General features: G+C 39.8%; 1 protein-coding gene and 1 long non-coding RNA gene across 2 annotated transcripts in view; one reads left to right on the top strand and one right to left on the bottom strand.

Moving 5' to 3' along the window:
* Window positions 1-70: 70 nt before the first annotated feature.
* Window positions 71-1,033, bottom strand: LOC136780375 (uncharacterized). Its single transcript, XR_010823752.1, has 3 exons — window positions 973-1,033; window positions 541-905; window positions 71-202 (listed from the first exon to the last, which is right to left on the bottom strand). It is a non-coding gene; the product is annotated as an uncharacterized lncRNA (long non-coding RNA).
* A 1,972-nt stretch (window positions 1,034-3,005) lies between these two features.
* Window positions 3,006-16,915, top strand: part of ckn (CRK like proto-oncogene, adaptor protein) — a 32,048-nt gene continuing 18,138 nt past the window's right edge. Inside the window, exon 1 of the mRNA XM_066739005.1 lies at window positions 3,006-3,522. Within this exon, the coding sequence (XP_066595102.1) occupies window positions 3,507-3,522 (16 nt within the window). The 5' untranslated portion in view covers window positions 3,006-3,506. The remainder of the gene's footprint in view (window positions 3,523-16,915) is intronic.

The following is a 16,915-nucleotide window of genomic DNA, read 5'->3' as shown; positions in this document are numbered from 1 at the left end:
TGCTCCCTCGTTGGTAATCTCACCTCAAAGCTAGTCGTAATTTTCGATTCTATCGTATCTCTTCACTGGCCAGAAACCTCCTGTACTCTGCAGTTACTTGTCTGTCTGTGTTTCGTGGTGTGAAGTCGTGGTAAGAATTCGACCTAAAGGTCGGGTGGGACGGATCATATCTGCGAAGAAGTTGAAGCTGGTTTTCGAAGTACTGTGGAAACAGGCAGTGATGTTGAAGCGGTTGTAGCGACATAGTGTTATGGTGTTTTAAAGGCAGTTGAATTGACTCGGGGCGACGCACGGGGACCGTACCGTGGAGGAGGAGAACTGGAAGAAAGAGAGGGGGAAGGGGGAGAGCAAGGAACGACCAAAGGGTGGGGATGGAGGTGAGAGAGAAGGCAATCGTCGAACAAAGTGGCTAAAGTCACTAGAGGGAGAAAGAGAGAGGAAGAGTGAGAGAGAGAGAGAGAGAGGGGGGGGGGGGCGTGACGGTCCGTTGCTATAGTGACCCCCTGCAGCATCACCCTAGCCTATATTACCAGTACGAACCTTATACTTCCAATTCCCTAATATTTGCCGACTGCTCCTTGAATCCGCACGCACCAGGATTCTGCATCGATTTGTCACGTAACACGTGGCTCTGTCATGAGCTAGGGATCCGTAAGAAAGGTATAGGACATTAAAAGTACCCAGACCTAGATCTTCTACCTCTTAGATTTTAGACGTACATATATAACACACGCTATCGTATTGATCCCTGAATCAGACAGCTTCTACTGCCTAAGACTTATACCCAAAATTTCCCTTTGTATCCAATGCAACTATACAAATACTGCACTATTCATCATTTTCGCACCTTTTTCACGAAAATGTAACATCGAATTCCCGCTGTTTCCTCAAAACACCTCAGTTTCCTGAAATCACACATAGCGTCAGAAATGTTTGCTGACTCAATTTGGTACTTTGCAACATTTCACTAACCTTTCTGAAACTATGTGCTCTTAATGGGATGTAAATCCTAAGTAGCTCGTAATGACACGAATTGTATTTGTACCTAGTAGAGCCTAACCTTATATCGCGCGCACAAAGTGTCAGAAACGTTCCTAAAACGTTGGTGGACCCAATTAGACACGTTCCTACGTTTCATAAACGTTTTTGACACTATGCGTGCTGTTTGGGTAGCAGTTATTACCGTGTTAAACGTTAGAACGTAAATCAACATTCGTTTCAGTAGCTGCATGTAGATGGAGAGTAATAGAGAATATTAATTATACTATTTTCCACTGGAAGAACCAGTTTGCACTGCAAAATGGAATCAGCTAAATAATTATTGTTGGCAATCGGCGATTAATGACATTAGCACTATAGAGTATCATTGCGTTTGTACATTGGAGAAATTATAGTAGGATGCTACGGGATAATTGATGACAATTAATCCCATTGTTCCCTCGAAGCCTGTTGCATCTAACTGGAGGCTTGAGTACTCCGTTACTCGTTTAAATTAACCTTTTTATCTGGCGCACTTTATTCGTTTTTCGAGCCGCGAGATTTAGTAGTTGCTCTTATATGAGCGTCAACGAGTGTTATGGAGTGCAATTTACAAATGTGCGTACATGTAGTACTACGTGGGCACGCAACGCGTTACGCGTGCCTATCACCGTAATAGCGCCGCAAAATCATGCAACGATCATTTCATTGCGGCCAAGAGATAAAGCTCTAAATATAGGCTACTTTATCGTCAAACATATCGCATCTATTGCAGTCAATAGACAACGCTCCATCTGCCCTATACACAACATCTGGAAATATTTCGACGAATAAACTGTAAGCAACTGTGCAGATGGCCGAAACGGCATCTGTATTCCACTCCGTTTTACGTGCAATTTCTGCCCACCGTAAAATCTCTCCAATGCAATCGATCACGCCAATAACAATATACAGTTGGCTATAAAATTAATCAGTTTAAAAACCGTAGCTGATATTTGTGAATGGGGTAACAAAAAAGGGGAGAGAACCTGCTATCTAATCCTATTGTTTGATTTCGATATCGTACCATTCCTCGAAATATCGAGCTGTAAACGATTCTCACAAAGACCAAATGAAAAGGTGAATGTTGAGAGATTTACTCGAAACTTCTTTGCAGGCATTAAAATGTATGGTATCTATCAAAAATCGGTTCGTTCGACTGTCATTAAAATAACCATCGCTCATCCCATACGTACATATGCCGGTACGTATGTACAAGTTCAATTTCCACAAAATGCAAATTCTACGAGTTAAAGTGGAAAGCGACGTAAATCCATGATAGGTTATACGAATCCGTAAATCATGCTTAGGAGCAATATTCTAATCCTACCAAACGAATAATCTGCAGTAATGCACCAGAAAATTATATACCGTGTAATTTCTGCGAGACACGCAGCCAAATATTTTTCAGCCCAAAACAGAATGCTTTTTCCGAAGGATTTGAAAGTAAGTAATCGCCTACCATACTTTCGAAGGAAAACAGCATGAATCACACAATTTCGCAGTATTAGCCTCAATTTCGTACGTTTATTTTCTTTACGTTCTAGGCCACGGTATCCGATGGTTCGCATTATTCTGTAAAGAGAAAGAAAAAAACTGAAGATTAATGTTAAACAGAAAGCTTAAAGAGTCTTCATTTCTCACACAAGTTTAACGTATTCAGGAATTAATATTGTAGGAAGCTCGGCGTTTATTCAAACGCTGTGTAAAAGTATGATGTTAATAAAGAAACGCCAACCTGGAGTATTTGTATTTTAAAGAGACATTTCTAAAAGGGATTTGACGGTGAGAAGCACGTTTTATGAAGCGTTTTGTGCTACTTTGTAACGAAACTCACGATTGAGAGGATGAGGGTAAAACGTGCGACGCGAGAGGGAGATCGCGTCACTGGAAGGTTGGGACATCTGGCGGTTGAACGGCGAAGCGAGCTTTACGGCGAGAGCGTGGAATACTACGGAAGGGGGGACCGAAAAAGCGTAGATCGAGTCGCGTCTGTGTATACGCCGCCGCTTTACGGCCAAAGGAACAGGCAGAGCCCGCAGAGCTGAGAGCATTGCACAGGGCACGGACAGACGACGGAGCAGCGTTTACTGGCCCTGCTGCTGTCGCTGCCAGGCCAGTTTCCTTTTGCCAAGTGAACGGTTCCTTCGCCATCATCCCGGAAAAACGGCGAAATGTCGCGATCAAAACTCCAGAACTGTTCTTCGACCCCTTAAATAATACCATCGGGCTGCATTTATCGTTTTGTGAATAAAGGGCAAAAGAAAACTTATTAGGTGCACGAAAAGAGAAAGAGAGATTGTGTGAGAGAGAGAGAGAGAGAGAGAGAGAGAGAACGATCTCGGCAATGGCGCGAGCCCCGCATTGTGCAAGTAGGTGATATCGGTGATCGTACGTGTGGCATGTTGTTTATATCAAACGTGAAGACTTACAACCATCGCTGGAAAAGTCAGCCAGCTTTTTGGATTTCTGCCGTGTCGTGAACCGCCATGAGACGCATCAGCGGTAAGAATTTTTATATTTTCCTTCAGAATCGTCTGCACTACATAGTGTCAAAAACGTTTCTAAAACGTTCCAATGTGTCAGATTAAACTTCTGTCAAGTTTTTACGCCCTATTTCATAATATTTTTCGGGTTCGCTAGAGGGTAACACATTTAGCATTTCTTCGTTTTAACTATTTGGCGCAGAAACGATCCGTTTTTATAGTCGAACCTTTCCAAGCGTGGTTTGCACCAGAATTTCTTTGTGACGTTTGGCTGGAGCGGCAAAACTGGCTTTATTTGTGCAGCTCGCGCTCCTTATGAATATAACGCCAGATCGTATCGTTTATTCCAAGAACGCATCTAATCGTTCTGCAAACAGTGCAAATAAATGCACACATGCGTTCCAAGGTTCCACCAGGTGTAAACAAAGCGCGCAAGGATGTGCCTGCTGATATCTCGTACCCGGCCATTAATATACAATTTAGAAAGTGACTTGTGGTAAGCTGTGCTTCGAGTAGGAAGAAACGAACGAACGGGAAGGACGCGAACGGCCGTCGAGCGACTTTTCCACGTCGACTTTTCATATCAGAGTTAACTTGTTATAATTTTCCAAAGGTAGTCAGACGTATATAAAAAATTATCTCTAAATCTAACCATAAATATTTTCCTTCGTCTTAAAAAGTCAAACAACTTTTACATTACTGAAAATTTCGAAGCTTGACAAAAAATACTCGCACTCTGCTGAAATTAGAGATAACAATGATCAGCACACTCGAGTTGTCAAGGTGAAGGGGAAAATTTGTGAATTAAATGTATATTCGGAAGAATCAATTGAGTAAACATTAAGAAACGGTGTCGTAGTGTAAATAGGCTCCGTCTAAGATCTTATCGGAGAAATTTGTATTGATGGAAAATACTGGAATAAAAGCATCGGAAGAGAAACAATGGACTTTTAGCATACACTTTGGGATGTTGCATATATCACGAGTGTTTCTCGTTCGATTATTATAGTCTAGGGAATCGGTTAGTCATTAACGCATTACGGTGGCGTGTACAACGTATCATAATAACCTAGCACTGTTTCCTAAGATAATACCAATGGTCCAAATGCACGTGCGGGGCAATGACGTTGTAGAAAGAGAGAGAGAGAGAGATGCAGATAGAAATTCAATGAGTATACATAGTAACCTTGAGAACCCGTTCCATTATGAGAATCTCGCTCGGCAGGCTACTTAATTCCGTTTCCCTTCAATTACAATAGGTATTCGCAGCTGTGCGAAATTCTTAGCTGTCTCGCGTTTGCTCGTAAACTTTTTAACGTCATCGTCGTAAATTAAGGCCAGATCTCTGGGATGTGGTAAGTGCTGCCTTGTGTGCGCCAGCCGTCATAACTCAGAAAAGGAACATCCTTCCTTCCCTCTATCGGTCGCACCGTTTTGCCCAGATTTCCACAAACATAATAACTCCATTGGTCCCGAAAAATCCTGCTAAAAACTTGACTCGATTAATAAACTTTAAATTAGTCTCTCCAACAGCTATAAATTAATCCTCTTCGTTCTTCTTTCGACACTCTCGCCTTATTCCCCCATTCCCGAGTACATAGGAAGTCGAAAGGGATTTGTTAAAACGTGCAATATTGTGCGAAGACAAAAATGAAGAAAAAACGAGAGTCTAGCGAAACGGGATAAATTTTATGATTGATTGTAGCGATAGCTTTAAACATGATTAATCGTTGAAACAAAATCCCCTTTTTCGGGAGGCCACAAAACCTCTCTATAGAAGGGTCAGCAAACAAAAAAGCGAAAAAAGCGACGGTGGCCGTTAAACGGAATAAAAGATGAGTTTCGCCTGTGTAATTTCTCCCGATAAAGCGCGATAGTCGTGTGTACTAATTTTCCGCGAATCACGCTTTGTTAGGCTTCGTGAAACTTTTCACTTGTATGTGTGTGTGTGTGTTGTTTTTTCTGTTTCTCTCTTCTTTTTACCGCACGTAGGGTGCAAAATCAGCAGCTTCGGACGCAGGAGTGCTCTTGGATCGGTCCCAGCATTCAATTGGATGAAATTCGCTGATGAACTGGACTAGTTTCCAGCTCACGTACCCCCTTAAGTGTACTCCAATACACGATTTTTTCGCCAGCCTGTTACGTGTGCTCCTCCAAGTACTATAATTGACACATTTTCACTCGATATCGCACACGTATTTCTTCAAAGTGACACAAAACCGTTATTCGTACACGATCAATAAAAATTGGTTTATATTAAGAACTAGTTACGTGTTTTAGCAACACAAGTTTTATAAACATATACAAAAATTAAAATAAAATATTTTCCACTAATTTTCGCTTTTTTGTTAATACATTCAGTATAATGCAATTACTACATAGTGTAATTTCATTAGATTTGCAAGTTTTGCTCATATCTTCGTCTTTTTTACAGCCAAATAAACTTAAAGCTGGCCGAGCGTTTTTTTTTATACAAATTTAGACTGATTCGAAATTTAAAAGGATTTTATTCGAAACTTTGACAAATCGAACGGTACGTTGGAAAATTGGAGCAACCGATGAAAATATTGTAAAAAATAATATTAATAAAAAAAAGCTTATCATGTGTGTGTGTGTCTGCTTATATCAATTGATAAATTTTATACTCCCGTTTGCATGTAAAATTATAGAATTCGGTTAAAATTGCAGATATCATAGAATTTGATATCCCACAAAAAACAGACTTCGCCTGTAAAAAAGAGATACTTGCTGTCGAGAAACTACCGTGTCTCTTGATACAGAATAAAAAGAATTATTGATAATTATGCGTTACCAAATAAATAATTAAGTAATTGTCCAGAACTCGTGAAAAATATTATCTAGTAATCGATAGAATAATCAAGAAAAAGATTTCTATATCTATCAATATAATTTCCAATATATTATATTGCATTTAATAATACAAAGTATTACAAATTAAATTATAATATAATAATCTAATCTTAAAAAAACTCAGACACCCAAAGTGCCCCTGCTTGATACATTCCTAAACGCTCGAGTCTTTTGAAATCCACGATTTTCTCACAAGCCTGTTACGTGTACTCCTGCAACCACTACAATTAACACATTTTAATTCGATATCGCACGCCTATTTCTCCAAAGTAATAACGTAACCATTATTTCTACATACAATCGATAAAAATCGTGTAGTACCAAAAGTTAGTTAAAAGTTTCTGGAACAAGATTTATAGCGCTATAAAATTCACCAGGATGAAATGTTTTCCACTGATTATCGCATTTTTGTTAATAAATAGTATAAATAAACCATGGTCACATCAACCCCGCGTCTCTTTTTCTCGTATCTTTGTCACCATCGGCTAAATAAACATAAATACACGATATTTTCACCAGCCCGTTACGTGCGCTCCTGTAACCAGTATAATTAACACATTTTCCGATGTTTTCATTCGATATCGTACACCTATTTCATCAAAGCAACGTAAAACTGTTATTCCCACATACAATCAATAAAATTCGGTATGTACCACAAAGTTTGTGTTACAAATTTTTCCTACAAGATTTATAAAACAATAAAATTCGCTAGGATGAAAGGTTTCTCACTGGTTATCGCATATTTATTAATAGACGGTACAAACAACGCGCGCGCGAAGACTGTAAAATATTTATTGTAAAATTACGAGAAGGTTTGTAGGTTACAAAATGGATCATTCACGATTATCGTTATAATTTAACAAATATTTTTTACAACGAAGCTGCATAGTACAGTCTCATTAGCCCCACGTTTCTTTTTCTCATATCTCTATCACCATCGGCCAAATAAACGTGATTTACTTGATACAGTGGGAAGACATCCTACGGGATCCCCGAAAGGACGGAACGGAGCAGGATATCTACTTAAGACAGACCCGCACTCCCTCATCTCATTCAGTTAGGGATTTTATTACGAGGGAAAATCTTATTAAAGGAAATTCGTTCGTTTAAGCCTAAGATAGGCATCGACAAAGAATTTTTTCCGTCAATTTAAGGCGCAAGCCACTCCTTTTTTTCTTTATCACCGACGTTTCACTTGTCCCAAAGGATTTCGAATTTCGGTCAACGACCTTTTTCCCCGGACACAATGTAAAACCAAAAACTTTCTACGCGCTTCTTCGTGGAATTTCTTCAAACATTTTTCCCTTTTATATACATAAGCTTTTTTTTTTCAATCAAAATATAGTAATTAAATTCGCGTAATTATTTCATAAGAGGCATTCGGAATTTAATATCCTGTTTAATTAAGTATCGAACCAAGCGATCTTGATTAATCAAAGGAAAATGATACTTGTAATAAACGGTAAAGGTCATTGACCTAAAAAGATGGAAAATGCTATAGTCAAACAACTCGAATCCTGTATACACCGCCTTTTGAAAAAAAAAATATCCTGTGTAGCATATACAAGTACACTGTATATAGACACACACAGGACGCGTTACGCGCATTCGTCCTCGTTATTGATTTTAAGCTATATTTTCAAACAGCATAATTATTGGCGTCTTCCGATGGACTGGATGAGATTTTAATGGAATACGTTTCAGACGTTATTTATGTCTAGCGATAATTATTGGCAGGATATAAATACTGTTATTTGCAAGAGAGGAGGGGTGGGGGGTGGCCGAATAGAAGGGTTACTCGACGCGTTCGATTTTTATTTCGTCCCTTCGAGGAATTCTCCGAACCGAGACCTCTCTTGTCCCCCCTCCCCCTCCCTCCCCCGTACGGACGTCCTTGAACCGACCTAGTCCTTTGTTTGCTAGAAATGAGAGAAAAATGAAGAAGGAAATTTATAATGGCGTATATATTTGTCGTGAGAAAATGGATGCGAAGCTGCGGGAAGGAAAAGCGTCGCGCGAGTCTAAATGGATTCATATATTCTATAAAGTAAGGCTGAAATTTGCCAGTGGTGACGCGAAGGTAAAATCGATAGAGCCGTTGCAAAAGTTTAAGGAAAAGCACCTGTTGCATTTGCCAAGAACTAAACACGTAGCGCTATAAGTAAAATGCTCTTTCAGCACGTCATTTTCATAAATACACGGCGACGGAGCTGAGAGGCCCTTATATACGGTTTAAGCCGAAACTTTGATCAAAGCGGTGAAAAACGAGTGTAGCGGAAAATTTCTTCAAATTCTTGCAGCTTTTTGTAAGAAGAAAAAAACAAAAGAGAACGAGAGCCGGGGAACAAGATCGTGATATAATTTATGTACATGTATTATTATATATCTTTTGCGTTAGACTGGACGAAATTGAAAGAAGAAGACCAACGTCTCAATGTACGTACAGTCCGACGCAAGTAGCTCGACGGATTCTTGCGGGTCTTCGTTGGTTATCTATAAAAAAATAAGTAAATATAAAAGCAGAAAAGTACAAGAGGGAGAGACGCGCAGCGTAATCTACATCTTGGTATCTGGGCTTCCATCGGTTCGTCCATCACGTAAAAAGAGGGAATAGAATGTAAAGCACTCCTCCGACTTATTTAAACACGTGCGAGTTCCTAATTCTACCTAAAAACGAATAGAATTAAAAACTACCACCTCTCTCTACTCGTTACAATAAAAATACAGAGTAAAATCTATCCAGAAAATTACAGCATAAAAAAAACTTCTTTTACCCTTGCAACTACAAGAATATGAATTTTTGCTCGCGAGTTTTGAACCGAGAGTTTCTCGCGTCTTGCAAAAATTTGATATCCCTCTCGCACAGTTACGGACATAAATACACTCTTATGAAAAAGCATACAAGAGCAGGAGAACCATTGTCCGCAGGACTGTTTTTGAAGGAGGGTGTAGGGTTTTGGGTCCGAGTGCAGTACGGGCCCAGGGCCTGTCAAAGTCTCTACATATATATAAGTATAGCTATGCACCGTGGTAGAAGGAGTGGAAGGGGAGTAGAGGCAGGTAATCGGAGAGCATGGCACGTTAGCCAAAAGTACAACGTTGCCGGAGCATCGGTTGTTTACATGGTAGCTGGCCTGAATACACGCGGCAACGTTGATCGGCCCCAGTCGAGCCTGTCCTCGCCCTCACCCTCGTCCTATCCGTTCCCCATAACAGAGCCGTCCTAAAAACATCCACCATATATAATACGTGTTGTTGTGTGTTGTGGATCGCGCTTGTATAGGTAGACCGTGGAAGAACGCGCAGTCCCTCAGCTTTCCTCCGGCTTCCACTTCTGGAACCCTCCTCTCCCTACAGTGGATACCTGTGTGTGTCTATATCTATTAGCTTTATCCAACCTTCCTATCTGCCCCGTTTCTCGTAACGAGATTTTCGCCAGATTACCCCGGCTGTGCCTCCGACGCCTCTTTTCCTCCAGCCTGCACATCGATTACGCTCGTTTATGATTAATTAGTTGTGACATCCCGCCTTCCCATCCGTCCAACGTCATCTTTTAATTTAGACTAGTTCACTGTCTCTCCTCCCGACGATGGCCATTCGACCCCTCTCGTTACTCTAATAAACGCCTGCTGTTCCTCTGCTCTCCTCTGCCTTACAGCTCCTCCTCGTTTGCTTATTTAGCTTAATGCTACATCTTCCACCGAATCTCTTCTTCTCAGCCTCGTTTCGCTCGTGCACGATTTTAATCTCCTGTCTTGCTTCGAGATATTCTCTCTCGTCTTTCTTCAAATTTGCACTTTACCACTCTGCTGGTATGTATTTATTCTCGATAATTTAACGAATTCTCTAAGTTTCTCGCTGTTTAATTGAAAATTAACAGGTTGCGAGGGAACGATGGGATTTTGTATCATTTTGAAGAAGGAGAGATTTTTTATTAGTTTAATGTACACACAGGGGGCCTAAGAATTTATGGTTAAGTGACAAATTGTAGGTAAAAGGATGGATTGCAAGAAAATAATTTTTATACGATTTTTTAATAATGTTAATATTTTCAGTTGCGTAATTGTATATTTAGGACAAAAATCTATATAAATTGTTATGCAGTTTGATAAATATTGATGAAATATAAAAAATTGATGAGAGTATTGTGTAGATATGATAATAATGGCAACAAAAATTTAATACTTTTTTCATATTGTAAATACTTTTCAAGTTTCATAAAAATGCGTTTGGGTGTAAATCGGTTAGGACGATGGCTTACGAAAACTTATGCAATTCGTTAAATATAAACTATATTGAAACTAGAGAGAGAGAGCTTTGAGTATTTTTTTAGGTATGGTAAAAGGTATTAAGGACCTCTAATGATTTTGTGTGTACTATTCATATTTATCTAGTTACCTAACGATATGTTTAGGCTGCATACAATGTTATGCAACTCGATAAATATCAATAAAACGGAAAAAATTCATTAGTTTTTTTTTGCTTATTATCATATCCGTAAAAAATTATTCTACTCTATTTTTAACATTGTTCATATTTAACGAGTTACATAATACGTTCTGTAAGGCTATCGGGCCAACGAAATTATGGTTACACAGATTTTAATCTAACTTGAAAAATATTGTCAATACGAAAAAAATTACTAAACTTTTTATATCATTATTATCATTTCCACAAAAATTCTTACAATTCTTTTAAATATTACTAATATTTTCCAAGCTGCGTGACAACTTACTTAGACTCCTAGCCTAAACAAATTGTTACATAACATAACTGGATAAATATAAATTAACATTATTAAAAAGCTACATAAAACTTTTTTTCTATTAATTAACCCATATATCTAAAATTTATTGTTAAACCATAACATCAGGGACACCTCGTAGACAAAACCTCATTTTCGATCCGCACCTTCTATCACGATACTTTATAGTCAAACTCGCGTTATTTCATTGGAGAAATGGATGTAGCTAGTTGTGCTGTTATCGGTTAATGGCGGAATTTTTACGCATATCGAATCCTGGTTGTGATAGGAGACGAGAAAGGCGTGTATGTGTGGAACAGTCGTGAGCTGGTTGGGTAGGGAACGAAGGGGGGAGTATGGGGTGGAGGGGGTGAGTTTTACAATGAATCAAAGAGAAGGGGAGATATCGAGGAAGCGAAAGAAAGATGGAAAGGGACCCTGAGAGTGGGACACAGTCCCTTTATGAGCTCTTGGACTCCCTTTACTCCGTTACTCGACGTTCCTGCCTTTATACCGCTGTATTCCCTGTGGAAGTCGACGAACGTACGTCGATACGGTCGCGTATTCGCTTTCCCGATCGATCAGGCATCAACTGGCAATTATAATGCGACTCGCAGCTTCCTCTCGGAACAAGCCAGCCCAAGATCCGTCCTTCTTCTCTTTCGTCTCTGTATATATATATATATATTACAAATCACCCTCCCTGCAGACCCATAATTCTCTCCTTCCTGAAAAAGAAGAAAAAATGGCCCATTGTCTACTCTCGTGATATTTTGCATCTTTCACCTATCCGTTTCCTCATCCACCTCCTCCTTCGGAATCACCTACTTAACTCCCATCGCCATCTTTGATACGGCCCCTCGCGTGGGCCTCCTATTTTTAATTAGAATTTTTGCCTCGAATTTTCAACTTGATCTCGCGCGTGGGTTTTTCTCGCTGGAATATTTTTGCAGGAATTATTATTACGACCCGAGTCGGTCCGTTTGGTAAACCTCATCTCGTTTCCTTCTACTTATATATATATATATATATATATACTTACACCGTTACTCTCAGTGTTTTGCATCCGAACGCCACGTTCGTCCATTTGCTTCCCGATCGATCAGGACGTCGTCGAAGGTCTAAAGACAATTATAATACAGCTCACGGAAAGACTCTGCCTCGAAACGGGCGATCATTATATCATAAATTAAGAAATCGATGTGCACCGGGACATTTACCTTTGTCTCCATTTGTTGGCCGCGTAGTAAAACAATGCTCGACGAACGTGACTCTTATCCGGCAGATGGCAAGATCCTCGAGTCTCCTGGTTGAATAATAATTCGCGGGCCTGCCCCTTTACACAGGATATATACGAAAATCCCCCCCCCCCCTCCTACTCTCTTTTTCTTTTATTCTCCTCTCCTTTCTTTTCCCTTAAATCTCTCCTTATTCTCACTCTACGAATAAATTACCAAACGAGGAAGCGAGATATGTATATACACGGTGTTATTTATGACTTTACGCGCGATACGTGAAACTCGTGTTAAACTTATTATTCCAATCGTTTATTACGAGTTTACAATAAATGCTTTATCTTTGTAATTTAACAATCGCTCTCCCAGCCTCTTTTTTATTTTCAAGGCAATCTTGTTGACACAGATTTACAAAAATGAGAGTACAAAGTGGTTTTAACGTTACTTAATTCTTCTTATCGGTACAATGACTTTGGAAACGCCCGGGTGATTCTATGGCTATATACGTGGGTAGATAAAAACAAGCGCGGTGTGCAATCTCCTTTATGGGGTTTACGTAGAAACGCAGCTTTCCTTCTGGAGTCTCGTAAGGCGAACGTGTGTATCGGGAAAGAAGAAATAAATGAGACACAGCGTGGAAACAAAAATACCGAAAAATGCGCTAAAAAAAGGCCTGTAATATCGTCGCATTTTATTCACCAAGACATTGAATTTTCTCCTCTCCCTAACAGTGTTTATTTCTTTCTCCTTGTCCGTGTGCCATTCAAATAAACTTGCTCGAGCCCGTGAGTCGTTTCGTATTTCAACGGGATGTGGATAATTCCGAACTTGTAATAAATGGAAAAGTTTTTAACGAAACGCACACTTTGTTATCGTACGACATTATCGATCTAACGATTGCTATATTATCGCGGTAGGATTCTCGGTAGTCGATAAATATTTTCTATCATGGCCTTTTCCCGATAACACCTAATTTACTTAATAACTCATAGATCGATAAAACCCTTTTCTAGGCCGTTATTAAGGGCTTTTAAACGCTTGTTTATATTAATAGAGTAGAAAACTTTGTTGTTTACATATTTTCGAAATAAAACGTATGGCTAAAGAAACCGTGTATTACACCATAAGAGTGTTAGTTTATTTTCCTTCGGTATTTATGTCTTTATCTTGTTGTTATTATTATTTTTTGTAAAAATGAAACTTGCCAGTCTATACGGAATCATCGATCATAATTGTCGAGCAGGACGAGTCCTGCTAAGGCCACTTGGCCGGTTCGTCCATGTACCATTATGTAAAATTTTTCCCCCGTCTGCCTCGCGTTCATGTTTCCTTCGATTTTTCCAATCCCCCAGAATCTACGAGAGAGAATAAATATTCTACATTTTCCAATAAAACAGTGATCGATTTGTTACGAGTCTCAACTTATTCAGATATCATCTATATATTCTATGCAATTAAATTTTTTCCTGCGTTAATTATAACTTTGCTCATCCAGTAATTACTTTAGTTTAAAAATAATATCTGTCCTTATGTATACACTCGTTCATTCATTATTATGCAATAGTTATTCTACCATGAATATTTTTTCTAGCTACTAAGAAGAAAAAGAAGCTGCGGTTCTTTCAACGAAAGGACGAGACTTTTTCATTTTTTTTTTCTATTTTCTGGTTCTCTTTACAAGCACCTATCTCGAGGTACTCGAGAGAACTCCACTCGGGTAACTAGAAATAGAAGCAGGCTTAATTGAACGTAACCCATCCTGCACGTAGAAAATATACTCTTGGAGAAAACTGTGCCACGGAAGTCTCGAGGATCCACTCTTAACCACTAAAATACGTTAAAAATACTCCCCGAGATTTTTCTCGGCGGATAATTCATTGCTATTGATATTCGGAATTATGTACACATCTATTTTCAATAGACTCTTGCTTAATCCGATTTAACTCGAGCGCGCTGCTGATAACATCGGATTAAATCCAATTGAACGCTTTGCTTCTTTTATCCGTATTTCAATTAATGACCGTTCAAAGGTAACCGTGACTATATAAAAGTATAATAAAGCATCAAGGAACTATCCTCCTTTATCGCGTGCACTTTGTGGTCGCGCGACGAGTGACATCGATGCGAAGAAAAGAGAAATCGGAAGAGATGGTAATTAAAAGTACAAAAAATTCACGTGTCTTTTAGGAATAAAATTTACGTTCTTCCCTGCGTGCAATCTCGAAAACATTGTCAGTCGCTAATGAATAAACCTCGCTAGGACTTTTTACGCCTTTGCGAGTTTCAGGCCGATTATGTTTTTCTTTCCGTGCGTGACCGGCAAAGAAGCCAAGCGCACACATCGTGTTACACACAGGATAAGGCACGTATTGTTCGACTTTCTTCTTGTTTCTCCCATGCTCTTTGACTAAAAGCTCCTGCTACGCCAATATTTAAACGGGAACGATCAATAGTAATAACAGTTTGGCTCGCTTACAAATATCAACCTAGTTCCGCATTTATCTCCTCCGTCGGATTATGTATACACCGCTACACGCAAAATCAATTAGCCAACGAAATTAAAGTTATCCTCGATTAACACAAATCAATCGTTGCTTAATGCACGAAATATCTGACCAAGCGATCACGAGGAATCCTTAATGGTTTTTTGCACGGCTTCCTGCAGATTTTATTTCATCGAGTCTCGCGTGTCTAATTACGTCCGGCAATAAGAGTGAAAAATTTCACGTTGTCCTTCAACCGAGTGGATCAGCTGGAAATGTTCTCTTTGGTCGAGCAGGATGGGGATTGGATGTGAGCCTGTGAAGGGGGGGGGGTTACTACTCCCGATGTTATTAATTTCGCTCGAAGCACACGAATGTCTGTCGTGCACGCGAGTCTACGACAAAAAAACGACCAGCGAGGAGGAAAAGTACAAGTGAGACCGTTTCAATTTTCTCATGCAGATCTTCCGCAGTCGCGGACTGGGTGTAGAGAGATCCCAGAACACAAAGGAAACCTGCCAATTGCAACCAAGGGGATTTTATGAAATCAATACTTTGACAATGCGTGCAGACATTTTTCAAGGACCGAAATATAATATCTTGCTATTTTGTAATTAATAACCTCGTAGAGATGCAAAATTTAATATCCAGTTTTGTATAGTGTACGTTTGATGTTGGTTTAACGAGAATCTGGATGTTTCGTGTTTGATAAATACGGTTTCTGATATAAATTACAAAGCGAGTCTTCCGTGTATTATAACGTAATTCGATCCAAATGATTTAACGAATGATTCTAATCGAAATCCAATCGGTTGACCGACAATTTCCTTCAAAGATTGAAAAATCCGATTGGTTATCGCGAAATTTGAGGAACTCGAGGCATCAATCTGAGTGATATCTAAAGCTCTGGCAGGCGGACATTACCGTGTACTATATCGGTTCGTAGTATTGCCCGTGAGTTGCATGTGAGAAAACAAAGGCCGCAACGTCATATCTATATATACAGAGGAGCCAGGGGGCAATCGCGTGTAACGGTGTAACTCCGAGCAAACGTACACGTAGAGTTGCGAAGGAGGCGAGTCTTAGGTAGGAAATGAGACGGAGAGTCTAGAAATCCTTATTGGTCCATTCTGCGCTTGCTCTTCACCCTTTAGAAATTTATGTTTAACGTCCGAAACCTTTTCAACGCGTCTTCGCTGTAATATATATAAATCTGTTCTTCAAAGTACTGGCTGAAATCATTGAACAAATAATTCGGTCGTTTTAGCCCTGTATCTAGATCTTTAATCTCCATCATTGTTTACGACCCGTGTCTAATCTTTTATCTGGAACTGACGTTTCGATCGTCTAGCTTGATTTCCCCTTTACACAGCTTCTTTTCTCGGTCCGGGGCCTAAATCTTTTGGCCAGAATTGATGAGTCGAGGTTAGGCGTAGTATACTAGTGCCTTTGTCTAGCTCTTCGGGGAACAACACACTCCTCGTTCTCCGTACGGTAGACTCGTACCTTGGACTCTCGTGTACTACTTCTTTCGCACGGTTCTTCTTCCTCTTTTCACTGTACTCTTTCGCCTAGAACTTTGATCTCGGTCATTCTCGAGTCAACGATATTCAAATCAAAAGTTTTACGTGGGATTTCCTTTGGTATTCCTCCTGAACACATTTACTCTGTTATTTTTTCATTCTGTTCATGCATAGCGTGTACAAATAGACCGGGATCATTACTATAGGAGCTCTGCTAGAATTTCAACAGGCGAGTCTCGGTTAGGGAGGGGATGAGAATTGGCGCGAGTGGCGGAAAAGGAGTGGAAGCTTAAGGTGGTGGGTAAAGGGGGAGGGAGGAGGGGGCGGTGCAGACAATGCATATCGAGCGGGGAAACCCTTAAGAGGGGGTCCTCTCCCGCACTCCTCGTCCTTTTCAACGTTTCATTCGGTTCCTCGTTCTTCAAAAGTTCTCTCTGGCAATAAACGAGCTATCGACGCTCGTTTTTCCCTGATGAAGTACCCCGTTGCGCTACTTACTCCTTTCTGATGAAGAATCAGAACTGAAAAATTAGCATATGAAAAAGGCCTCTTCTTC

This window comes from Prorops nasuta, unplaced genomic scaffold (genome assembly GCF_024137725.1).
Source record: "Prorops nasuta isolate Cenicafe-Biocafe unplaced genomic scaffold, Cenicafe_Pnas_1.2 PNAS00019, whole genome shotgun sequence".
Taxonomy (NCBI): domain Eukaryota; kingdom Metazoa; phylum Arthropoda; class Insecta; order Hymenoptera; family Bethylidae; genus Prorops; species Prorops nasuta.
The sequence above is the reverse complement of the archived record's forward strand: the minus strand, read 5'-3'. Positions and strand labels throughout refer to the sequence as shown.